This window comes from Varanus komodoensis, unplaced genomic scaffold, assembly GCF_004798865.1.
Source record: "Varanus komodoensis strain SLA01 unplaced genomic scaffold, ASM479886v1 scaffold33, whole genome shotgun sequence".
NCBI classification, from domain to species: domain Eukaryota; kingdom Metazoa; phylum Chordata; class Lepidosauria; order Squamata; family Varanidae; genus Varanus; species Varanus komodoensis.
The window spans coordinates 7,062,539-7,088,807 of record NW_025335817.1 but is presented as its reverse complement, the minus strand read 5'-3'; the positions used below and the strand labels follow the sequence as shown (position 1 = coordinate 7,088,807).

Sequence of the window (26,269 nt, the reverse complement as noted above, 5' to 3'; positions counted from 1 at the left end):
ACCCGGGGAGCATTTGCTGTGTTTCTCAGTTTCCCTCACTTTTAGACTGTGTTGCTTCTTTTCAGTAAATTACTTGTATGTGTTAACTATTTCTTTCTTTTAAAGATGAAAAGGATGGCATGTGTCTCAGCCTCCAAGAAGGTCAGACTCTTTATCAAAAGAGCAAGGAAAGGGAAATTCAACTTGAGGGCCAAATAAAAGCACTTGAAACCCAAATACAAACTTTGACCACTAATGAAGAGCAGGTAGTGTAACTATTGTAGCTTGTGGTATTCAACATTTTATCATTGTTGACATTATATGATTTTTATAACTTCCAACTCAAACATCAGTTTTAAAAAGAAGTTTGTGATAACGTGGCATGAGGACAATAATGATACAAGCTCAGAGGTGTGATACTGGAGAATACAACATCTTTCCCTCAACATACCTGCAGTCATTGCTGCTTCCCAGACAAACCCGGATTGGGTTTACTCTCTTTAGAAAAGCTGGACAGGGAGATAATAGGCAATTGGGAGTAGGCAGGACATCACACTTCGTATTTGCTTGCTTTGCCATAGCCTGGTAGGGCACCATTCTCCCCCGCCTCTTCCAGATATGCTTGGGCTTTAGTATCCCTTGGAGCCAAATAAGGATGATGGCCAGTGGAGGCCATGCCACGAAACATTGCTGTGGTTTTGATTCCTCTTTTTGTTGGTTCTGCTTAAGTATTAGGCTTGAGCTGGCTGGACCTGGAGCATGGCAGGCCAACATGGCTCATCATTTGCTGCAGTTTGCCCTCATGTAGGAGCAAAGAACAGAAAGAGTAAATGGCATCAGATCAGTGCTATCACACTGATGCCGTTGCATAGCAAGGAGATGTGAATGAAGCATTGGAGTAACCTAGTTTGCATTTGATGCATATGATAAAGGGGTTGGAAGTTGGGGAGGCAGCCACTGTCCCATGCTAGTACATGTGGGATAGTCCCTGTTATGATTTTAACTTTTTCCTTCCAAGATGTGTGATAGGTTCATTAACATGGGACCCTGCCATACTAACCTGCCAATTGAATTCTGCAAGCATAGTTACAACTGATTCCACAGTAGAATTGTATCTGAATTGTATGTCCATGGTTGCTTATGTGAAAGACACCCACATTTGAATGACTATATTGTGAATGAACAGGTGCATTGCATTTGTTTTGTAGCTGATCAAACAATCAAAAGTGGCAGAAGTTGCCATGGAAAGCATGCAGCAGCAGCTCTTGGAACTGCGGCGCTCTGATGCTCTTCAGCGTGCAAGAGAACAACATGAGGCTATTGTTGCAGCTCTGAAACAGAAATATGAAGAACAGACCTTACTTCTGCAGCAGAAACTTGATGCTAAGCATGTGGCACACCAGGAACAGGTCAGATTGGGATTTACAGATGGAAATAGTTACAGGAGATACGCAAGCTAGGGAAGAATTTTTTCCTCAAACTGATTAACTTCTAAATATGAACTCTTCCTTGCATCCTGAACTGAGGATCAATTGAACAGCTCCTGCAGTGAAAGGCCTGCATCATTTGAAGGTCTGAGAGCAAAGTTCATCTATCACGTGTCCTCACAGTGAGGGAGAGGTGTGGAGGCAAATGTCTTGATATGCTGTTGGCAGCATACTGGTGCTTGCTCTCATGATTTGTGCATTTTGAACAGGTAGTTCAAAAATGCCAAACCGAACAACTCCACGCACGTTTATCTGGAGGAGAGTCCTATTATATATGGTAAACCCTGTTCACACCCTATTCTGTCTGGGTTGGCATTTGCCCTGCTTGTGAGATGGCTCCTGCAAGGCTGCAAATTCTAGCACGATCAAGAGTCTTGCTGGTTGGTTTTTGACAAATCATCTTTAATACGTGTATCATTTGTCTCTGTGCACAGGCACGCATGCTGTGCTGCGCAGACTACTGTATAGGCTAGACTGTAAGGCAAAAAGCTGATGAGCATCACTCAGTAATACTGGATGTTGTTGTTGTTCTCACCTCTACAGCTCCCCATAAGTGAAACTTTCCATTGTAGTGTTACATATAAGAATCGTCATTTTGTCGCGATCCCTGCCTGATGGTGGTGGTTTTTTGCTGTGCTAAAGAAGTTGTAGCAAATTACTAACTGAACAGCTTGGTTGTAGTTTTTCATGCAGGTCCTCACTGCTGCTCTCATGCATGGATTGGGTTTTTGAGGTTTCCACAAAATTGGACATATTTTCTGAACACACAATACTGGTTGTTATGACAAACCTAAAATAAATAGAACATGTATCACCCAGGTTTTGCTGGAAGGCCTCTCTTATAATTTTATGCTTCTGGTTAATTTTATACCTCTCCTGCTGCCAGTATTAAATTCTTTTCTTTTCATTACCATATATGGAGACATTTTTCTGTCCCATTAAAATACCTTTAGGTTGCAGTTGCATAAACTTAATTGGGAGTAAGCCCCTTCAGTAGGACTCAGAGCAGAATTAGGTGGTGCGCATGCATCTGCATGTGTGCAAGATTCCACCATTATGAATTTAATGTTTATTATATATTTTTCTATTGAATGGACTTTTAATGAATGCTTCATTAGCTTTTGCAAACAGCTATCTTTACAATATAAATGAAAAGTAGATACAGAAATGACCATCCTGTCTTTGTCTGCAGATTAATATCTATGGGTTATATAAATGTAAACGAACTGCCAATATTGCCTCAGAGTTTTTTTTTAGAAATCTTAAACTGTGAACTTAACCTTGAGAGTGAGCTCTGCAATACATTTACCTAGGGGACCAGGGGTGTATGTTAAAAGGAAAATTAGGAAAAGGAAACCAAATCAGGATGGATTCAATGAACATACTGACACAATTAATGCTTAACACAATCCACCACAGTCCATTAAAAACTTCCAGTTGTTCAAATTGATTGATTGATTGATTGATTGAGGGGTATTTCTAATCCATCCAATCAATATGCACCCTTTTCTCATCTGAGAAAGTTCCCAAATCTTCAGCTTGATTCTGAATGTTAGGATGAGAGTATCAGAGTCATAAGACTTCCATTCAATTAAGCAGTTGCTTTCTTGTTGGAGAGAGCATTGATAGCACAATGCATACAATTACATTGTAAGCTAAAGACTGCACACAAGAAGATCCTGTAGATACCTAATAGAAGTCTATAATTATGGACTTCAACTTCATGTACGATAAAATTAATTGTATACATATATAATGATGAACTCTTTCTATAGACAGTTGACATATCTGTGTACAATTTATGTGTGCAATTGTTTGGTTTGTTTTTTATCCCCAGAACATCTGTGACTAAACTTATAAACCCCTAATTACTTCCTTTTTCATGTTGGCAAAACTTGACTAGGTTACATGGCATCACACATGTATAATGCTATGTGATAAGAACTTGAGGTTGGGCATCTCATTCAGTCCTCTTAATGACCTGCTTCAGCTCTCATGATGATCTCAGCGTGATAGCTGAAACTTTTTGGACCAGGAACAAGCTGTGCACCTGCATCTTCCATGTCTTCTCACATTTCTCTCCTCCCTTTGAACAAGGATCAGTTCTTGGTTTAGGGGGAGTCTTTTAAGTCCGTTTCCTGTGGCAAATATCATGGAAAACTAGCATATTAAGTCAATGTTTTGGCAAAGCCATGTGCCTATGAGGGGAGATGTAGAGGGCACTGCCAGTGTACAGGTCAACCAACATTTATTGGTCTTAAATTGTGACAGCTGAACTATTCCAAAGCCTTCAGCTTTTCTAAAGCCACCTGTTATATAAGAAATATGACTGATATTAAGCTTTATTGAATGATTGTGTATTCTATCTGATTTGTAAAATTACAAAGTACTTTTTATTAGATAGAACTTTGCTGTCATATGAGGGAACACATGAAACAACTTGAAAGAAATCTTGAAGAAAGCAAATTAGAAAAAAACAACATAATCAATCAGCTCTCAAGAAGCCTAGAAGAAAGCCAAAACCAATGTGCAAATCTTCTACAATCAGGTTTGTCATCCTGGTATTAATTTTACAAGCAACACATCAAATAAGGGATTACTAAAGTTTGGATAAGAGTATTAGTAGGAAGAGTTGCCCTTTGGGTGCTTAGAGATGCTTATGCAAAGGCAGCTCCTTTAGGGCTAGTGTCTGTTTAGACATTATAAAACTTCAGGAAACTGAATATAGAAAATATTAGCTTTTCAGCAGTGAAAGACATTTTGCTTAAAAGCAGGTTGTACAATCTCAGCAGAACAGGATATATGAGGCTGCTAGATTACTTTCAATAATTAAGCACGGTTTTATGGATCTTAAACATAATGCCATTCTTCACTATCCACTGACAGGCTCATTTAAGGAAGTGGTTCTGAATTGTTTCTATGGAACTATGGGGTTCCTTAATGGCAAAACCAACAGTGGTGGACAGGTTCTACAAGAGACTCGACAGTGGATTTCTTGTCTGACATTACCACTCCTTTTTTGGAACAGGCAGCTGCATATGATTTTTAGGTGCCTTTGAAGGTGCATTTTTAACTTGTGTGAGAAGACAAGTATTTAAACTGCATCAGCAGCATACCTGTAAGGAGGGGGGCCCTTGCAGCTCTCTTGCAGTCTCTTTCCTCTTCAGATTCAGAGGAGGCAGAGGTAGAAGGCAGAGGCAGGCAGGAGATTTTGCACTCTCAAAGCTACAAAATAAAGACAATTATGGGACCAACCCGCTTGGAAAAGGAGGAGGATGTTTCATGCAGGGAGTGGGTAGAGATTGAGGAGACAACAGATGAAGCCAGCGGGCCCATTAAGTGTCCCATGCTCCTGCTGTCTACATCTCAAAGAGATTGTTACTTTGATCTATGCTGTTTGTAACCTGAAAAGCTCAAATATTTAATATATTTAAAGTTAAAATGAAGGACTGTGTGCCCAAGATTTCATCTGAGTCTGTTGGAGAGAGAGACAAGGGTGGGGTGGGGGAAAGAAACATGCCCCTAACGGTGCCTTTCAGACTCTGCATTCCCCAAGGGGTTTTTCAGGTTCCTATGAAAAGCACATGAGATTCCATAACAGATGTGCAGCTATTCTATGGGAAATGTATCAATGTAAAAATGATTTCTTTAAGAGTAGCAAAAGCTGAAAATTACTGATCTCAGGACTAGCTTTTTAAAATAAAACTTGAGGTGGCAACCTGAAGAAGCAGCTGTATCAGAGGTAGAGAGGAGGCCTCTTGTAAGGAAATGAGAATGGAAAGTTGCAGTAGAGGAAAACTTCCTTCTTAAATTAACCTTGTATAATAAAGTAAATAAGTAGTGATGAGAGTGAGAGGCAGTACTTAAGTGACATGTACCCTGCCAAATCCAGACTGAAAAATATTCGTATTGGCCAAAGAAATTGTGTGAAAGGGCCCCTCTAAGTGTCATTAAAAGTGCAACTGTATGCATTTAGTCATCTTGTTTCTTTTCTTTTTTTAACAACCTTAATGCCTTTACCAAGTCAGCCTTGTTCATCCTGTTTTTCTGGCAAAATTTCACAGTTTCCTTTAGTTTTGGGTGAGCTAAAGAAAAGCAAACATTTGACCTGTCTTTCCTACTCATCATTACTTTCATTTCAAAGCACAAGGAGAAGCTATCAAAGCTGCCACCATCTAAAGAGCTAGAAAACTTGTTTTTTTATATTGAGAATGTGAATAAATAGTCAAAAAGTGCACACCCTCTTTTAGGCATTCCTTTAAAAAGAAACATCTATCATTTTGGTACCTTTAAAATGGGCCTGTTTAAAATGTTGCTGCTTTAGAAAGGTTCCCTTGATTTTCCTTTCTTCCTTAGCAATTATTGCTATTCATGTTTAATTCCAGTTGTTTCTCTTCAGGCTTGGTAAAGGAGACAAATCAGTTGCGTATGCAGCTGCATCAAGCACAGTCTGCCCAGTTGATAAGCAGCGAAATGAACAAAGCTCTACAGGTTGGTTTATTTTCCTGTTTAAATACAGTAAAACTTTGACATTTTTGGAGCACTATAGAACTGCTGAGGTAACTTAAGGAAAGGCAACGCCCCCAGTAGAATGTATTTACAGGGTAAGTATTTTATTCCACAGTTGCTAACAAAACGTTTGAGTTCATGTACCTCTGTGGGTTTCTTTTTGGTAGATTTCAGCCCAGTGCTGATTTGGACGCTAGTGGTTTTCTTCTTGTGGTTAGGAGATCAGAAGCTTGCTGAGCATGTGTGTGCTTTCTGTTCCCCCTCTCTTTGCTGCAGCTGTTTGTCTTAGATTGGTACTAGTCTTTATTTATTTATTTGGAACACTTATATGCTGCCCCATTTGCAAAAGCCTCGGGGCAGCTTCCAATTATTAGTACTCTGTGCTTAGCAAATTTATTTGTTTGTTGGACTTTTGTCCCACCACATTAGCCAATAAGGCTAATATGGCAAGCTTTACTGTCTTTACTGTGTTATAAGGTAAGTAACAGACTGCCATTAAAAACAAGGATCCAAGCTAACTTCCTGTTTAATTCCAGCCACCAAATCTTGGTTCAAAAATCTTGCACTTACTTTGGAAATATGTTTGGAGTGGAGTTCCATAGCTGCAGAACAGCTCCCTAAAATACATGTCATTGGAGGTATTCTGAGAGCTGTCTATAGTATGTAAAGTTGGAGACTGGACTGAAAGGTTCCCTTTTATTATCATCCTTTATTTCAATAGCACTTTAAGATGCCAATCCTAAACTCACTTACTAGGGGGCAACCAGTCAGACTCAGTGGGGCTTGTCACTGAGTCAACATGTTTTTCTTCCCGTAAGTGTACAAAATAATTGATAAAGTTTATCCCATTTATTCTTACAGTAATAGGATTGTTCCATTTCGTAGGTGAAGAGTAACTTTGAACCCACTGTCTTTCCTTCCCAGTGTGGAGATCTTGTATGAACCATCTTTAAAATGTCATTTAAGTGTATGCAACAAGTAAAAGTGGATATAATTTAACTAGACACATTTAGTTTGAAGTGTCCTAGTGATAAGAACATTCATGAATGTCTTTACACAGCATCTCAGCACCCAGTGAAGTTACCCACACATACTTAAAGATTACTTTTCAAATTGTGTCCATCTTCTCTAAATTCAGGAATCTCCCATGTAATTCAGTTTGAGTGTTATGATTAGCTTCTATCTAGAGTCCAGAACTTTTTTGTGTGTTGAGGAGACTCACAAATGGGAGTTGCATCCAGAAGTCTTCACGTGGCTCTTCCAGACTTGGGGCACCCCCTCAGTAGACCTTTTCACCACCTCAACCAGTACAGTGCATGTCAGCTTCTGCTCCCAAGCTGGGACTGGCCCGAGCTCAGTGGGAGACGTGTTTCTTCTCTGCTGGGAAGGGACCCTGTTTTACCTGTTCCCACCATTCCCACTTATCACCGGGGTGCTGGCAGAAATCTGGAGAAAATGCACTTTTATGCATCCTGAGCCATGCCATGGTGGCTCTGACAAGCATGGTTTGCCCACCTCCTGTGCCTGTCCACAGTGGGCGTATGACTCCTCTCTTGGAAGGTGGTCTTTGTAATGGCAATCATGTTGGCCAGGCAGGCGAGTGAACTGTGCGCTTTGTGTAACAACCCATGTTTCCTCACATTCCACCGGGACAAGGCGGTCCTGTGGCCCAGCTGATCACTCCTTCCAAAGTTATGTTGCCATTCCACCTAAACCAGGACAATGTTTTGCCAGTGTTCTTCCCAGCACTTTTGCAGGGTGGTCACATCCCAAGCCACTGGTCCTAAAGACCGTTCATATGTTATGGCCAGTGCTCCAAAGGCAAGCTGGTTAGCCCTCGGAGGGTCACACACTGGGTCTTTGTGACTATCATGCTGACCGTCCAGCTACCTGGACCTCAAAGGCAATGTCTACAGTACTGCATACTGGCATCCTGCTATAGGATCTCCGCACTCGAGCAGCAGTGTGGTCCACTCCATCGACCTTCATCTGGCACTACCAGCTCGGTGTCCACACCAGGCAAGATTGCTCCTTTGGTAGAGCGGTCCTCTTGGTAGTCCTCTGCTGATGACTCCTGCCTGCCTCCATCTCAAGGCAAGCTCGTTACTTGCCCATATGTGTGATGCACAGAAACCATGAAGAAGGAGGTTAGGTTGCTTAGGTTAGGTTGAGTGGTTACCTGTGCATTCACACAAGCCACCCACTGACCCCATGTCTGTATTGACATCTTTGGTTCCATAGTTTTCCTTTGGATATATATTGATATGATACAATTCAGCTGTTCACTGCCCTTCTCTCCCCACCCCCATTCTGATGCCTCAATTTTGTCTCAAGAGAACTGGGGAAAATGGCCTCTCCTAGATATACCGGGGGGCGGGGGGGGGGGGAGAAAGGAGGAACAATGGGCCCATGCTGGCACAGAGCCCATATGTGTGCGCCTGCAGATGTGACCAGCCAAAGAATGATGGTTATAGGTAAGCGACTGAACATTCTTCAGTGCCAAAGTGAAGACCTTGGGAGATCTCTGGTGCCCATTGTGAAAATGGGTGCAAATATAATGCATAGTTTAAGAAATTAAATTGAAGTATAATTTCATACCTGCTGTGGTCAGCTCATGTATCTAAGAGGTATTAGGACATACATACCATGTAATATTAGAAGTTTAAAAGTTCATACATTTGGTTGTTCAGTTGATTGGGGAACTGCTGGCATTAGCAGGTTTATATCCCTAGATAGGTCTGTCTGCATTTTTATTTTCTGTTTTTTTTTAGGAAGAACTAAAGGAACTGAAAGAAGAAATTGTTCTATATGAATCCGCTGCAAAACATGGTGTATTTCTCAATGATCCTGGTGGTGAATTGAATGTAGACATGACTGATTCTTATGTAGATTTGGGTATTAAAAAAGTCAACCCAGAAACAGGACTGCACAGGTACTGAGTGAACATCATTCTAATTATATAATAAATAAATAGGAAAATGTTGCCCAAATCATATCTTTTTATCCTTTTCCCCTTAGCTGTCTAAATAATTATTGTTCTCTACATAAAACTATTTAAAAAAAACCTTTTACATCAGCTTGTAGTGGTTTCCCATTCAAGAGATTGATCTGGTCACCATCGATGCAGCTTTAATAATGTTATAGCATTATGCATCACCCACATGCCTAAAATCAACTCCCTCATTATCTGTATGGCACAGGTGTTTTGCCATGACTGTTCTTCTACCCCTCCTTCAAGGTAGACCAGGAAAAAGGCTTTATTGTGTTAAAGGTGACCTACTACGTTGGCTTTCTAGCCCAACCGAAGAGTATTCCAGAAACAAGGGAAAGTTTCTGGAAAGAAAGGGAAAGAAACAAGCTATGTTAGAATACTGGCCATTAGGGAAATGCTGCTTCATGATAAGAAGTTGGTTCCAAACTGAATACCTTTCTTTTCTTCTAAAATTGAAAAAATCTAAGCCATACCTTCTAGGTGGGTGGTTCTGTTTCTGCACCAATATCTTAATGCACTTTGAGGCTTCTTACCTGGTTCTCTCTCTTAAGCTGCCGCTGTATCCTTTATTTATTAATTAATTAATTAAAACACTTCTATGCCACCCCATTTGCCGAAGCCTCGGGGCGGCTCACAACATAAAATACAAAAATAACAATATAAAAATAACAATATAAAAGAAGTCGCCCTGGCCAGATAAATAAACAAATACTGTTAACAATTAAAATGACGCTTAAATAAAAAGGTCTTCGCCTGGCTCTGAAAAACAAATAACGACGGCGCCAGGCAGACCTCTCTGGGGAAATAACCTTGAAATAACCCAGTCACTACTTGTTTGTAATAGTCACACTTTACATTTTTAAATGGCCAGACAATTTTTGAATACAGATAGCGATTCTTTCTTTTTAATTTTTGTTAATGATTAATACACACTAGATATATTCTTAATTTTTGTGCTACCACAGTAACAGTATTTTCTTCATAAAATAATAGTTTTGTACTAGTTGCACTATGAAGTTGTGCATTTAAAACAATTTAAATCATCATTTAATTAAACATGCAATTTAGTGAATTAAGTTGTTGATGTACCTTTTAAATAAGCATAGATATGTAATATTAGAGCCCAAATGAACAGCTTGAGTTACCTTTGAAGTACTGAGCAAAATTAAGAACAAGATCATTTTTGTTTTATTTTATAATGTTTAAACTACATTTTCAAAAATGCCTCAAACAGTATCACAAAACACAATAAAGTTACAATAAAAATGTCAAAATAAGAATGATAACAGAGCAAAACAAGACATCAGAATGGTAAGATCATAATCTCTATATGATCAAATGGTCCAAATTGCTCCAAATTGAAGATTTTTTCTTTAGTTGTGCCTAAAAAATCTACACGGATGTGGATAGGTAGGTAGACCTGAGTGGGCAAAACAGCCATTATCATTGCCAGCTTTGGGTGACAGTTAAAGTGCTGATCACAAGCCAGCTGTATAACTGAAACTCGAAGTTAAGAGACTTGTGACAGCCCAGTGTACACTCAGCTTGGGAACTTTCTATTTGTCCTTTTGACTTTAAGTAAGCTGCTGCCTTAAACATCTTTACTGTTCGTTAATTTTAAATTGATGTATGGACAACTGTAGAGTCACAGAATTTCAGGGCTAGAGTGACCTGTTTTCAGTGAATACTTTGCTCAGGTTCTGGGTTAACCAGAAATCTGCTGCTGCATCATAGTAACCCTGAAAGAGAAATAGTACATCAGTAAAATTCTTGGCTTCATTCTACATATGTTTACTTGGAAGCAAGTCTCACTGCTTGGGACTTTAGATTGCAGCCCAGAATCCTGGAGCTTTACCATATTTATAGGCTGTTGATACGTGTCGTTTCTCTCTGTTACTGCTCTCCTTAATGTTTAACAGTACTGCACTGAGTAAAGAAGTAGATAGAGGACTTTCTAAAGATGAGATTATCTCAGACCTGAAGGCTGAACTGGAACGTTCACTGAGCAGTAACAAAGCAAAAAGGAAACGGATTTCTGAGTTACAAAATGACCTCGAAGATTGTCAGAGAACAGTAGAAGAATTGAAGGAGCAGCTGGTGAAAACAAATGTGCATGAGGTAGGTTTGTTTGGAAGCCTGAATATATTTTTGGTCTCCACCCCCTGAATATTTATTAAACCTAAAAGTTTCATTGAACTTAAAATCGTAACACTCAGTACATATGGGGAGAAAAACAGGACACAGAGTTAGATGTTGAAATTCGGTTTGCAGATTGGACAATTGAGATCAAATGGGAGAACCCTCTGGATAGTATTCCTAATTTCATAGTTGCAGCATGATATAAAATACCAAACACATTTCCTCTAATATTTATACTCGGTTTATGTCTGATTCATTATGCCTGCACCCCAGCACCATATCTACCCACACATAATCAGCAAAAAAGTTTCTCCACAGCCTTGGAATGCACCAGCTGTCAAAGAATGCACAAGGAGAGCAGTTGATGAGTTACTGTGGCAGAGTAATACTCTTCCCTCCTGTAGTATGAGGGCACAGGCAGCCTGTTGCAGTTGTTGTTGTTGTTGTTGTTGTTGCTAGGATGGTGTTTGGAGCTCCTTCAGTTTGAGGAGGTGGCCTAACCAACAGCTTAATATTGCTCATGCTTTCTTCATAAGAAACTGGTGCCTGGTCTTTGGCAGAAGTTAGAGAGCTGGCCTTTTCTTTATCTTAACTCCCTATCCTTACCAAAGAATGTTCTATACCAGACAACCAAGGTATGATCTGTATGTAGTGCACTTGCTTTAAGTGAACACTTGATTGGTTCTGTGGCTTAACTAACTGGCCTATGATGATATGGCTAGCATACCTTTGGCTGGGTTATGCTGTTTTCTAGCTATGCTGAAAGTTCAACTTTACTGCCAAACTTTTTTTGGGGGGAAGGGGCACAGGAGGGGAGTAATACCCAGTTATGTGTTGTGAGCCTTTCGGTTGCTGCTCGGACTGCTTAGACATTATTTGAACCTGGAAAGTCATGTGGGAAAAGCTGAAACCACTTTTATTCTTATGCCAGGTGTTACCCATCTGGCTCTAAATCTCATTAAACTCCTGAAGAGTAGCCTAAATTTGCTGCATTTTTAATGCTGTTTTATCTACCATACTAAGGCAATGGGCATTGTATTGGTTCATAAAATGTTAAGTGTGTGCATGGATGGTTTTCATCTCTGATCTGTTTAGCACAGAGCTATTCTATACGAGTCCTTAAGAGTTTTTTGGACTGACTCTGTTCTTTCTATTAGCCCAAAGGTAGAAGTATTGAGGGCCCATCTAATATTTTGCAATCTAATACTTCTGAAGAAATTCTGAGGCTGAAAAGGGAAAACCAAGATTTACATCAAGAAGCTGAGGTGGGTTTTTAGTGTGTGTATTTTTTCTCTAGGGGTAGGCAGTCCCACAGTATTGAGTGGTGAGAGAAAATGTGGTAACACTCAACCCTATGACATCATTGCATTGTCCGTTTGCATCAAACAACTGCATTGGCTGTCAATGAGGGGGGCAGGGAATACTCAGTTAGAATATATATATACACATACACATTTTGCAGGGAAGAAGAACTTTACTTATTTCTCCTGGTAGTAAATGTCCAGAAATGTTGGAAGTCATTGGGTGTGGGGAAGTAGTGTTTCTTTTCCAGGGAAAACTGAGACATGGCGTGCTGGGAGGTATTGAAATATTGTAGTACTCAGTAACAAAAGTTGTGGGAGACGAAGGAGTGTTCACTTGCTTTCCTTTTTTTAATGCCCTTCACATTTCTAACCACTTCTATAGCTTCACCTGTACCATGTATCTTTCCCTAAAGATAGGATATGTTTGTACTTTTAAACATGATACTATTTTCAACTGAGTTTACTTGTATCCTTATTTCTCTCTTATCTTTGCTTGAATAGAGTCATAATGTACGCATTCAGGAGCTTACAGAAAACCAGGAAAAACTGAAAAACACAAATCAAGAGCTTTGTAGTCAAATGAGAGAAATTATTCGGGACTTTGATCAGGATAAGCAAGAAGCACTAGACAGGTACTTCGAAGTGGAGAAGCAAACACCATCAGACTATGTTGGTCTATAAGTATTACCTTCTGCTTTTTCCTGTAAACAAATAGAAGTAGACAACTAGATGGATTGAACTTAGGAGATTTTTGTTGCTACAGACTTTCTTATATTAGAAGTGGTTTGCAGGTACATTCTGTAGATCCATAGCACTGGCAAGTCCAGTCTCATTTCACCTGAGGTCTTCAGCCTGTCTTTGACATTAGAGAGTTGTAGGAGTTGGCTCCAACAGTGCAGGCTTGCTGTTAGGGCGAGCCTTAGTAAAGTGATGGAAGTAACTATCTCTGCTAGAACCATATGCTAAGTGCTCCTCTGATTATATGACCTACAATGCTATGGGATTCCTCAAATTTCAGGTGGGAGTTAATTGCTGTAGTTTATAACCAAGAAATTAAAAGACTCTTGCTCCTGGGGAGGAAAGCTATGGCAAATCTAGACAGCATACTAAAAAGCAGAGACATCATCCTGCCGACAAAAGTGCGTATAGTCAAGGCTATGGTTTTCCCAGTTGCAATGTATGGCTGTGAAAGCTGGATCAGAAGGAAGGCTGAGCGCCGAAGAATGAACGCTTTTGAAATGTGGTGCTGGAGAAGACTCCTGAGAGTCCCTTGGACCGCAAGGTGATCAAACCGGTCAGTCCTAGAGGAGATCACCCCTGACTGCTCTTTAGAAGGCCAGATACTGAAGATGAAACTCAAATACTTTAGCCACCTAAAGAGAAGGAAGGACTCCCTGGAGAAGAGCCTGATGCTGGGAACAATAGATGGCAAAAGGAGAAGGGGACGGCAGAGGATGAGGTGGCTGGATGGAGTCACTGAAGCAGTCAGCGTGAGCTTAAGTGGACTCTGGGGGATGGTGGAGGACAGGAAAGCCTGGAGGAATCTTGCCCATGGGGTCACAATGGGTTGGACACGAATTCGCGACCAACGTAACTTATTATTCAGTATATCAGGTTTTCTTTCCTTGTAACTCATCTAAATTTAATGTTCCCTTATACCATGCAGCTCATGTGTCTTGGGTCCTCATTACTAAATGCCTGTTCTTTACATAAGTACAGCTAGGAAATAAATATTAGGATTTCTAACAGAAAGTTATAGTGTACCACAAAGGAACTATTTAAGCTGTTGGTGATAATTTATAAAGCCCTAAATGGCTTAGGACCTGGATAGTTGAAGGAGTGGCTACAGGAGAGGTGCACCTGGTGACAACACTATTCCTTTTGGGCCAGGCTAAAACCTTTTTATTTTCTCAACATCTTAAGTCTTAACTGCTGTTTTAATTGGGTTTTATCTGAGGATTGATGATGCCGTGCTTCTTATTGTAGTACCGTCCTGAGACTTTTGTGATAGGACAGTATAAAAAAAATGCTTTAAATAAATAAATCCCCAACCCCCACCCCTTTCTGGATACATTAAGTAAAGAGGCAAAGAGTCAGGATCAAGAGTACTCTGGAACTATTCTTAGGGAAATATGTAGCATTCAGCTTAAGGAAGCAATGATTGGGTTAACACCATAGAGAGGTGGATGTTTGGACAAAGTTGGCAAGAGAGAAGAGAAAGTTGAAAGGCATGCATGTGAATGAGAAAGTCTCTTGCTGAATAAGGGAATAAGAAGGGGGTGGGAAAATCAGACAAAATTGTAGCTGTGCAGGGTTAACAAAGAATCCAAAATCTACGTAATACTTCCTAAAGGTAGGTAGTTTCTTTGAAATATGGATAGGCAAGAGGAGAAGCCAAATTAGGAGGGGGGAAGATACTGTGTTTTCAAAGCAAGATAGCACCTGTGATGGCACATTCCCCCCCCCCCCCGCCCCCACCGGCCGAATGTTCTGCTGTGAGCAAAACAACACAGAAAGACGGGAATGAAAGAACTGGCTGTTCCCTTTGGAATCTTCGCTTAAAGGATTGGGTTTTGCCTGAACAGCTCTGCTAAGGAATGGAAAGGAAGTGATGATGGTTGGGTTAAATTTTGTTTCAGTAACTGTCAAGTACAGAGATGCTTTTTGCAGAAGAGGTGTTGTGGACATCTTAAGTGTAAATCTTCCAGATCTTCATGGGTGAAGACCCATTGTGTTTCCATGGGGATAGCAGTGTTTCCTGTGCCTTCGACTTCTTCAGGCACTCAACCAATTAGGTATACCATGAGGCGTCTTTACTTCAGAATGGGAGGTCAAGTGTTGCTTAAGTATGGGCCTTCTGGAGCTGCTACAGCAGTTGAACAACCAGTGCACATTCGTCCTTGGTTCAGGTCCTAGGTTCTTCTGCCCCTGATAGTCAGACAGGAAATAATACTTTGACCTCAACAACAACCTGTGAGAGGAACATGCACAGTGATAATGGGAACTGAGTACATCATCCACAGGCTTCATTGCAAAGAGAGGTGTTTGCATCTGTACCTCTGTTGTCATGCTCCACCTGTTCTATAACAAACTGGCTCTCTGTTATAGTATTGTCCTCCTTCCATGCCCTGTGATGGCTGTTGCAATTTCTAGACTATGCAATGTACAGTGCAGTGTTTTTATAGCAGTCCTGTTGAAAGGGTCATTTTTCATAGGTGCAAAAATAGATTTATGTTTATATTTTCACTGATAACTTTTAACCATTTATTGCACTCTGCTGAGGGAGAAGAGCACATGGAAGATTTTGATCTTAATATGCTGGCATGCCACCCATATACCTTGGGTGTACCTTCTTTGCTCTGTTGATTTATCAGTGCATGCCAGAGACACCTTGTATATGTGCATGTAAAGCAAAAGCAAACAAACAACCCAAACAAAATGCAGTCCCGAACCTAGTCTTTTGTACACTACCATTTAAATATTTTTTCCACTTTCTGCTTTAGGTGTGAAAGAACCTATCGGCAACATTTTGAAGATGTGAAGAAAAAGCTCTGTGAGGAGCTTGCAGAAAGGCATGCTGCAGAAAAAGAAAAGCTGCACAATGCTTATGAAGAGACCATTACCCAGTTGAAGTAAGTTAATTTGTGCCCTACTAAATCAAAATATCTATCTGAAACCTGTTCCTTTTCCAGGGAGGTAATCCGATTAGAAAAGAACTACTTTTCTGAAGAACTTGTCTCTTAACATGCAATATTTGTATTATTGTTTTCTTTTCAAGGGCTGACATTGATGAATTGAACAAAGAGATTATTACAGTGAAAGAATGTTATGTTACCGTCTGCAGGGAGAGAGAGAAACAGGAGGCCACTCTGAAAGCAGCATTTGAGCAGGAGCAGCAAATGAAGGAAGAGAAGGTAGATGCAAAAATAGCCTTAAGTAAATTTACTTCAGAGATCATGATCGTGTAGCAACTGTACTAGGTATGATTCCTGAGCAAAAATAAATGGGTAATCTATAGAAGTAGGATCTTTGGGAAGTATGTGTACTGGGGAAAGAACTAGCATAAGGTTTAGCAGAGCCAAAGTGGTGTAGTGGTTAAGTGCGTGAGACTGGGACTCAGGTGATCTGGGTTCTAGTCTGCACAGCCATGGAGCCAGCTGAGTGTCCTTGGGCCAGTCACAGACTCTCAACCCAACATATCCTGTTGATGTCGTGATAAGATTGAGAGCAGCAGGAGGAGAATGATGTGAGCCACTCTGAGTTCTTTAGAAAGAAAAAAGGGAGGATATAAATCTAAACAAGCAAACAAATAAATAAAGCCGCTCATAACTTAGTAGCAGTTAAATGATTCACACGCTCCTTGCCATCAGTCCTCCATCTGGAGCAGACAAACTTCCAGCCTTTACTGTGATAAATTTCATCTGGACCTACACTATAGCTAATATTAACTAAAATTTGTTGCTTGAATGTACTCCATCAAATGAATTACAATGAACTTTTGAACTGGTTGTCTTTGGGCCAGTCATGAACTCTTATCCCTCACAGGGTTGTTTTTGTGAGGATAAACAAATTGAAGTTGAATCCAGGCAAAACAGAGGTGCTTGCTGTTAAGGTTGTGAATCCAGGATTAGAGGCATGTTGGGCAGCTCTAGATGGAGCCACACTCCCCTTGAAAGACCGTGTGGGCAGTTTGGGGGGTGGTTTGACCCAGATGTCAGCACAGCTAGATGCTGTGGTCAAGAGTGTCAGGTATTCTCTTCAGCTGATTTGCCAACTGCATCGCTTCCTGGGGAAGAATGGCCCCAAAACAGTGCATGGACTGGTAACTTCTAGGCTCAAGTTCTGCAATGTGCATTTACAGATCCATCCTTGTGCCTACCCCAGAAACGTTAACTAAAACAAAATACGGCATCCAGGTTGGTTTCTGGGACAGTATGGAGAAAACGTGTATCACCAATATTAAGATGTCTCCACTAGGTGCCAACAGGTTTCCAGACACAGTACATGCAGTTGGCAATTACCTTTAAAGCCATCCATGGCTCAGGTCCAATATATCTTCAGGAGTGCCTTTGCCCATATACTCCACCCTGCTTGCCTCTGTCCTCTGGGGATAATCTTCTGAAGGTTGTCTCTGCAAGATTTGTCAGCTACTGAAAGGAACTTCTCAGTGGTTGTCCCTAAACTGTGGAATGGCCTGCTTGGAGGGGGATGATCTGATAATCTCAGATTGTTACCTTCAAGCAGGATTTTGAAGACTTAGCTCTTCTGAAAGTCTTTCCCAGATTAGTTTTATTAATATGTTGTTCTTGATAGGAATTTAATTGTTGTTTTAAACTACCCAGAACTTAGGTGAATGGGGTGGTATATAAAAATTTTGAAATAAATTTTGTTCATTACAACTATTTTTACCCATAATACCCCCCTCTCTCTCTCCAAAGAGCTGGACGCCAAGTTAGAAGACAACTTTTAGCTATTGTGTTGTCTAAAATGTATTCACCAGACTTATTTAATTTTGCCTAGCTCAAGAAACAGTTATTGGAGGAAAAGGAAGAAGCTATAAACAGGCTGAGGACTGAACTAGAAGAAACACACAAGAATTCCATGGCACTAGCCAAGAGCCAGTGGCAGAAAGAAAAAGAATCCGACATGAAGATGCAGATTGAGAACAAAGTGGCAGAAATCAAAGCCTTTTGGGAGAAAGAACAGAAAGAGGTGTGTGGAGTTTGTAGTAAAGGGCACTTATTTTAGGAAGACCGTGTAAGATTAAACAGCTTCTGAATTAATTGGATCTTGCATTAAATTGTTCCCAGGTTGTAAAAGTATAGCTATATAGCAATGTTCTCTCTAGGTTACTGGTGCTCTTCACCTCTTCTAGTATATGTTTTTTGGGTGCATCCATAGCCCTTTTTAGAAGATCTCGGGGGCTCTTTGCTTTTGCACTTAACATCAGAAGTCATCTTAATCACTTCTCTGTAGCAACTGAAACTTTTGGAAGGATAGCCACAATTCTTTGTGTCTATAAAGAAAAAAAAATAAAGCTAAGCCTAACTTTTACTATGATTATTTCAACACTTATCCATGTGAAATCTAGTTTTTATGTTAGACAATTTCAGTTTATTTTAGGAGTCTGCATGTGCATATTTCCCAGTCTATCCTGAAACCAAAATCTTTTGTTACATATAGAGCAAAGACCAAGCTATTCAGGCGATTGAAAAAGAGTGGCAATATAAACTGGATCAGGCTTTGGAAGGAGGGAAGAGAGCTGTAGTGGAACTCACAGATCACTGGAGCCAAACGGAGCCATTATCCACCAAAGATGAATTGTTATGCCAGGCGATTGCCGAGGCAGTTGAAGAGCAAACATTACTTTTTCGGGAGGCATTGAAAGAAAAGGAAAAGATGTTGAGGGCACATGAAGCAAGATATCATGAGGGCATTGCCAGTCAGGTAACAAGGTTCTGCTTTCTTTTTGACTGGGCCTAAATAGGATGAAATCATGTGCAAGTGTTTGCATCGCTTGCATTATACCATTTGGATATAATCAACAGCACAATACTTAACAATACTTATTTAACTGAAAGCTAGGGAATGATTAATAAACCATTTTAAACAGTTCCGGTTGTTTAAAAAGTGTTTTTTTTAATTGCTCTTGAATTTTACTGTGTGCAGAGGTAAACCCTTGCAATATGATATGACAGACCAGTTGCATAGCTTTGCATGCATATGGCTACGTTTCTGGGCTCCATTAGCTTGCTTAAATCCTATCTATTCATTGGGAATCTTATACAGGCAAAAATGCCACTGAAAAATTTAAATCAATATTTAACATTGCTTTCATTTTGTTTTAATTGAAATGAAAGTGAAACCAGATTTCTCAGTCTTTGCTGGTTGAAGCTTACTTCGTTGTAAACTGCCCAGAGAGCTTTGGCTGTGGGCAGTATAGAAATGAAATAAATTATAATTATCATCCTCTTTATCTCTATTTACTATTTGTAGGTGGAATCAGCTCTGACAAAAGCTCGTACCAGGTGGCTGGAAGAACTGACTGAGCTTGAGGAGTACAAAGCACATCTGAAACTAGCCAAGGAAGAATGGGAGAAAGAATTTGAAATTGGCACAGCAAAGCAGGTAGCAAAGGACAGACTGTTTCTGACCAACAAGCTTAGTTTGTCGTAGTTTTATACCTCAACAAAATTCACATTGAAACATTGAAAAATTAGGCCGCCTACATCAGAAAAATCTGAAAATCTGTTCAGTACCTGTTAAACCATTATTTTGCTTCCAAACAGATATTGTCTATAATAACGCAATTATTTTGAGTGTCCCTCTCTTTTCTTCCTAAGCTTGCATCTGATGCAAGTTCTGCTTGCATTATTTAATTGCAATGTTATAATTATAATTAGAAGAGTAGAAACTATCCTATGTATTCTATCAAATGGCTTAATATTTATTATTAAAAACTTTTGTATGCCGTCCTTTATATAAATATTTCAGAACAACTTACAGCAATTTAAAAGAACAGTTTAAAAGCATCTGATAACATCTAATAACAAATTAAGAAAATAGTACTGTGTAAAACCATAAATAGACATCAAATAAATCAGATTAAATCAAAACAAAGCAAAAGTGACTGCAAGAACCATTAAAACTATTACTTTTTAAAATATCACTTAAATAAAAAGATTTTAATCTTGTTTGGCACAGATGTAGATCTGTTGACAATGGATGCTGTGTTTGCATTTTCTTCCCCTTATTTATTATTAAATTTCTTCCTCATTAGCCAGAATGACTCTCTTTGTCTTGTTTTGGGGCCCCATCTCCCACCCACCTCTATTAAATGTTTAGCTTTGCTTCTAGCTATAACAAAGTTTTGCCACAAACTACAGGTAAGTGAAAATTCCAGTAGAGGTCTATGCTAACCATATTTAGTGACACTGCAAGAGGGTGGAAGGAAGAGCCGGCACAAGAGGGGAAGAGAGAAAAGAGGAGTATTCAAGCTTCTGGGCTACTGATTGCCCATGGATCAGGCAGTGTGTTGTCTCTGCTAAAGTATTCATCCCATATCTTGATAGCACATCCAGTTAAATCTTCAGGGTATCATTGACAGCATGTCCTGTATTCTTTAGGTTTCGCTGGCTCTTTCAGCTGCTGAAGAGAAATGGAAGAAGGAGCTTGAGAACAGCGAAAAGGCTCAAATAAGGACCAAGGAGCTTGAAGAGAGGATCCATTCCCTTAAAAGGGAACTGGAGGTCAAACAGAACGAAATCCCCGCCATTATTAAAGCAGAACTGGCAAAAGCCCGGGCTCAATGGAACAAGGAAAAGCAAGAGGAGATTTTCAAGATACAAGACCGAAATGAAAAGGATTACCATTCTTTTTTGCATGACCACAAGAATAAAATCAATGAAGTCCTGGCAAAAGCCAGAGAAGACTTTGCAAAACAGAAGAAAGAACTGCTTGATGAAAAAGAGGCAGAACTGAGGCTGTTGTTGAGCAGGAAGCAACAAGAATGGGCAGTTCAGGAAACCAAGAGATTCCAAAATGAAATTCACCAATATGAGGAGAGGCTCCTTGTTCAGGTGGAACTCCTCTTGGATGACATTCACAAGGATTTCGTCAGATGTGCAAGCAGTATGCATACTTGGCAAGCTAAATGGAATGCTTCTGTTCAATCCAACCTCCAGTTCAAAGAGAAGCTGGCATTTTGTCTGCAGAAAGCATATAGAGACACAGTCTGTGTCATTCTAGAAAAAGCCAAGCAAGAGCGGAACGAGGTAACATTTATGTAGCTGTAAATAATTGGCATTTTGATTTATGCACATCTTTAATGAAAACACAATGTATTCCACAATGTATTAATTGATTCTCTATATACTTGTAAGAAGCGGGAGGACCAAAACATATTTTCATAAATGTAGCCTTGCAAAACTATACTTTCGCCTGTCACATTTTATACTTGTAAAATGCTTCCCTTTAAACCAAAAGGCTGATGGGGGGCTATAAGTGTTCCCTTACCATCTAAAGAAAAGGAAAATAATTATAGCTGCCATGGTGGTGCTGCCGTTGCTGAGGAGGAGCCCATGCCTCCATTCCACTGCCCTGGTGAGCAAGCGCCAACAGAGTCACCTGCACAGCCCTTGGCACCCCCACCCCCACCCGGACTCTTGAGTCCCGTGGCTGCCAAGGGCAGTACCCTTAGGAGGTGCCTGAAGGGTTGCAGCTAATGGGCACTGCCCATTTAGGACCTGCTTGGTGCCCACTTGTTTCTTTCTCTTTCCTTCTTTCTCTCTCTCTTTTTGGCTATTAATTCTGGTGGAATCTGGAAAGCTTGGAATAACCACCATGTGGTTCTAGCCGGAATCCTTTGAAATGGTTTTTACAAGGCAGGCATGCAAAAAGCTGGCTTTTTCTCCTCCTGTATTAGGTGCTGGATGATTGTTAAGAGACTAAATGAGACAGGAATAAATTTCTTAATATGGGCCTGACACTAACTAGGTTCTTCTAAAATGCTACACCTGTTGTTATATTTCATAAATAGTCAAGTTGGTCCACCAAGGATCCTGAGGCTGTTCTTTTGTCATTATTAAAAATAGGACTTTTAATAATGACAATCATTATTAAATGGTTGTCAAATGACAACACCTAATGTGTACCTTTATGACATATTGCAAGAACAATCAGCTATCTTTAAATATTACGAAAATGAAAATAATGGTCTTTCATCAGGATGCAGCATTTAAAAAGTGGACAATCAGTGGTCAATGTATTGATCAAGTTATATACTAAATATCTGGGCATGAGGTTTTATCACAATCTGTGATATGTTCCTGCAGCAGGCTTACGACTTGAGATAGGTGTCTCATTAGAATGCACTGCCTGGCTACATGCTTTCAGATACTAGAATAAAATACTATATGTCGAGATCTCTGTAGGATATCTACTCATGTTACAGAAAGATGTTTACACAAGTTTCTGGTTTAAAACCTTTCTTACTATAATGCATTTATTAAGCCTATCTGTGGCTTTTCTTCGTGCCCATGAGTTTAAGGCAGTTGGCTCTATTCTAGAAAAGCACATTAGGGATATTGATTTTCAATATTCCATATCAAATGCTCACAAGACCTGTTCACCTCTGCATTTTGGTCTAAATTTTGAATTCCTTCAAAATGCTAGATATTTGGAAAATTTGACCATTGCAAAACACTAGCGAGGCTTTTCAAGAGCTAGATTTAACTGCCTTCCACCTGCAGTCTTAGTTGGATGTTGTTGTGGTATGCCACTTGAAAGAAACTGAAACTCTGGAGCATGTCCATTTTGTATGCATTTTTTTTACAGGCATGAGTGCTTTCCTGAGTAGGATTTCTGATTGCTATTTAAAATATTTCTTAGCCAACGAGAGTAAATCCAACACTGAATTAGTGGTCAGGATTTTTTAACCAGCGCAAAGAACATGTAAGATAGTTCTTGCTGTTGTTTTTATAATTTTTATTATTTATTTTTCCATACTTAATCATTTTTGAAACTTTTTTGAGTTTTGCTGTGCCTGCGACCACACACTAAAAATTAAAAAAAACAAAAAGCTGCTATGGCCTCACAAAAAGCATTTTAAAGTGTTTTCAGAAAGATTTCACATCATGCGCCAAAGAAATAAAAAAATAGCACTGTTGAGCAACCAATAATTACACTGTGAGTGAACTGCCACAAAGTAATTCCCATGAGCAATATTGATTTGTCTGATGTCACTATATTCCATGCATTGTCACTGCATTCTGAACCTTTCTGTTGTGGCTAGGAAGGTTCCATTGATTTAAACGTTTGAATGCATTTTGAAGCTAAATCTGAGCTGCTTTTTGCCCCTGGATAAGAAAATGAGTGTCAGTTACTAAGTTTTCTCCCTGCTGGGTGCATGTGCACACACCCCTCATTATGAAAGGCTTTCTACCCTGAAGTCTGATAATATGATTAATCTTAGTTCTTCCCCCTTGGTTTTTTAAAAAGCTGCCTAGGTAAAATTTAACCACAATTTCTCTATTGTGCAAGATTAATATTTTAATTAGTTTTGAATAATTTTTAAAAGCAAGCTAATATTCCTTTGAACTTTATGTCTGCTGCAGAAACATGAAGATTTAGACTATAATTTCAAAGACTCACAGAACTCTTGCATGCAGAGTGGTGAAGGGGAGACTGGAGACAAAGCTAGACCTTCCATGTTTGACATTGGACAGCAAGTAGAACTACAAAGAAGGTTAAGAAAGTCCCCTTTCCAGGAGACTGAAATGGATATTGGTATTACCTCCTTTCTCCATTTTCTGCTTTAATTTTGAAGTTGCTGGTTCTGTTAACATATGTCTTCATTTTTCCATTGAGTTGCATGAATTTACTGTAATATTAATCGAGTAATATTAATCAATTTACAGTTCAATCTTGTATATACTTACTTGGCAGTGATCTGCACTGTATGCAGTGGGACATATTTCTGAGTAAACTTGTACAGTTAATGGATTTTAGGTCATAGCTTTAACCAAAGAAAGCATGGATGCTCCTTCTCAGCTAGACTTAATTGCTACTTCTGTCCACTTGTATTTGCACTGCAAGGTGCGCCCACTATTCTGTTGTCAGATGGCATCAAATGAATGTTAAGCATGTGGAGCACAACAGCCTACTCTGCCTCCGTGTTTTTCTGATGGTTGTGCAAAAATGTTGAAGTTGAGGCTTCTTCTGTGACCAGAGACTACAGACAAACTCAATTGTGCAGTTAAACTACCTACAGTAGTTCTTAAAGAGGCCATCATGTTATTTAGTGGTTACGTAATTCCATTGCTGCAACAATTAGGTCAGATCATTATATAGATGCAGGCTAGCAGAAAGAAGAGGCGATGATTGGCCACACAACACTTTTTTACTTCTAGTAGAACTTTGCAAATGAAAAAAATCACATGTGGTAGTTTCTACTAATCATATAATCCATAATTTGAATTGTCTGAGAAATGTAGAATGAATGTGACAGAGCTTGGCCCAAATCCAAAACTAGTTGACTTAAAAAAAAATAAAGAAACATTTGTATTAGGTGACTGGTGTCTGTTGTAACCTTCCAAAATTTCCAGAAAAAAACAGTTTCATACTCCAAATACAGGGCTTACCAATTCATGGTTTTTTATTTTTGTGGTTTTCTCAGTCCCATAAGTGACCTGTAACTTTTTATTTTGGCTGATTGCAGATTCCAAGTGTAGGAAAAGAAACCCATTATCACAAGAAGTTTGCTGTGAACATTGTCACCAACAGCTTGAAAAAAAGGAAAAAGAGTGCCAGGATTTGAAAAAGAAACTTGACAAAGCTTGCAAACATCTCCAGCTTGCAGTGAAAGAACAAAAAGCAAAGTTAGAACCCGTCCAAGGTTTGTATCCTTATTTCTTAAGGTAAACTTTTGATTGAATTCCCCCTCGCCCCTGTGGCGGTGTGAAATCCATTAGTGTGGCAATGGTAGGTAGCTAGTTCATCCCCATATTTACTCCACTTGATATCTGCATGTTTGACCGGCAGCTGTGTTTATGAAGTAGTTCCTTTTGCCGAATATTATGTCTAAGGTTTAAGAGTTCTGGCTTATTCACAGATTCATATAATCACTTGTATCAATCACAATGCTACAGATCTTGCTGCAGGTTTTGACACTTGCATGAGTTAGCATAGCAGCCCTTATAATAGGAATTCTGCTTGGATTGTAATCGTTGCATTTCAGCTTAAAGGAATTGTGAAGGTTTGGATCATTTGTGTATCCTATGACCTCATCTGTAATGAAATAAGTAATGATATGGTACAGATGCTCTGTCAACATCTTTCTGTTTAGTGCTGTATGGTTTTCTTAATGGGGTTAATTAGAATTAGAAAAGAATTCTAGCAGAGTTGAAATTATCATTTATACATGTGAAACTTCCAATTCAAGAATGTTAAAACTGCAGAGCAGCAAAGTAATCATAGCATTAAACGCTGATCTGAAAGACAGAAAAAGCCTTTACACGGTGCCAAAAAGGCAGTAGGGAAGCTTCCATGGCATTACAGCAGAAAAGGCCCAATCTTGAATTGCCACCTATCTTACCTGGGAAAGCAGGAGAGCCTGAAAAGGCAGTTTAGAAAAATTACGAACATACACATTTGTCTACAAAGAGGTTGTCTTTTAGAAACTTGGGTCCCAAAGCCATTAGGGCTTTTAGAGCTTAACCTAAACTTTGAAATGTATACTTTCTAAAAGTTGTGAAATATGCTTGGAAATGGACCAGCAGCTAGGTGGTGGGACAACTCCAAGCATTCTTGGATGAAACTGATTATCTGGACCCATTTCAGTCCGGCTTCAGACCCGGGTACGGCACTGGATCTGCCTTGGTCGCCCTGTATGATGACCTGTGCAGGGAGAGAGACAGGGGGAGTGCGTCCCTGTTAGTTCTCCTGGACCTGTCAGCGGCTTTCGATACCATCGACCATGGTATCCTTCTGGATAGGCTGGTGGGATTGGGAGTTGGAGGCACTGCGTGGCAGTGGTTCCGCTCCTATCTCAATGGCCGATTCCAGAAGGTGGTGCTGGGGGACTGTGGCTCTGCACCATGGCAGTTATGCCATGGAGTTCTGCAGGGGTCCATTTTGTCCCCCTTGCTATTCAACATCTACATGAAACTACTGGGAGAGGTCATCAGGAGGTGTGGGCTGCGGAATCATCAGTACGCTGATGATACCCAGCTCTACCTCTCGTTTTCCACCAATCCAGGTGAGGCAGTGGCTGTGCTGAACCGGTGCCTGGCCGAGGTAATGGGCTGGATGAGGGCCAATAAACTGAAGCTCAATCCAGACAAGATGGAGGTCCTGTTGAT

The 26,269-nt window shown here is 39.9% G+C and overlaps 1 protein-coding gene across 2 annotated transcripts in view; it reads left to right on the top strand.

The window, feature by feature from the left end:
* CEP152 (centrosomal protein 152) overlaps positions 1–26,269 on the top strand; it is a 42,631-nt gene that overhangs the window by 10,896 nt on the left and 5,466 nt on the right. For both annotated transcript variants that reach the window (XM_044439014.1, XM_044439012.1), the window contains 16 exons: positions 106–245; positions 1,188–1,388; positions 3,867–4,014; positions 5,866–5,957; positions 8,747–8,907; positions 10,887–11,085; positions 12,264–12,371; positions 12,912–13,042; positions 15,914–16,042; positions 16,189–16,324; positions 17,931–18,122; positions 18,594–18,857; positions 19,407–19,538; positions 20,537–21,184; positions 23,525–23,696; positions 24,628–24,804. In XM_044439014.1, coding sequence (XP_044294949.1) covers positions 106–245; positions 1,188–1,388; positions 3,867–4,014; positions 5,866–5,957; positions 8,747–8,907; positions 10,887–11,085; positions 12,264–12,371; positions 12,912–13,042; positions 15,914–16,042; positions 16,189–16,324; positions 17,931–18,122; positions 18,594–18,857; positions 19,407–19,538; positions 20,537–21,184; positions 23,525–23,696; positions 24,628–24,804 — 3,030 coding nt within the window. The remainder of the gene's footprint in view (positions 1–105; positions 246–1,187; positions 1,389–3,866; positions 4,015–5,865; positions 5,958–8,746; positions 8,908–10,886; positions 11,086–12,263; positions 12,372–12,911; positions 13,043–15,913; positions 16,043–16,188; positions 16,325–17,930; positions 18,123–18,593; positions 18,858–19,406; positions 19,539–20,536; positions 21,185–23,524; positions 23,697–24,627; positions 24,805–26,269) is intronic.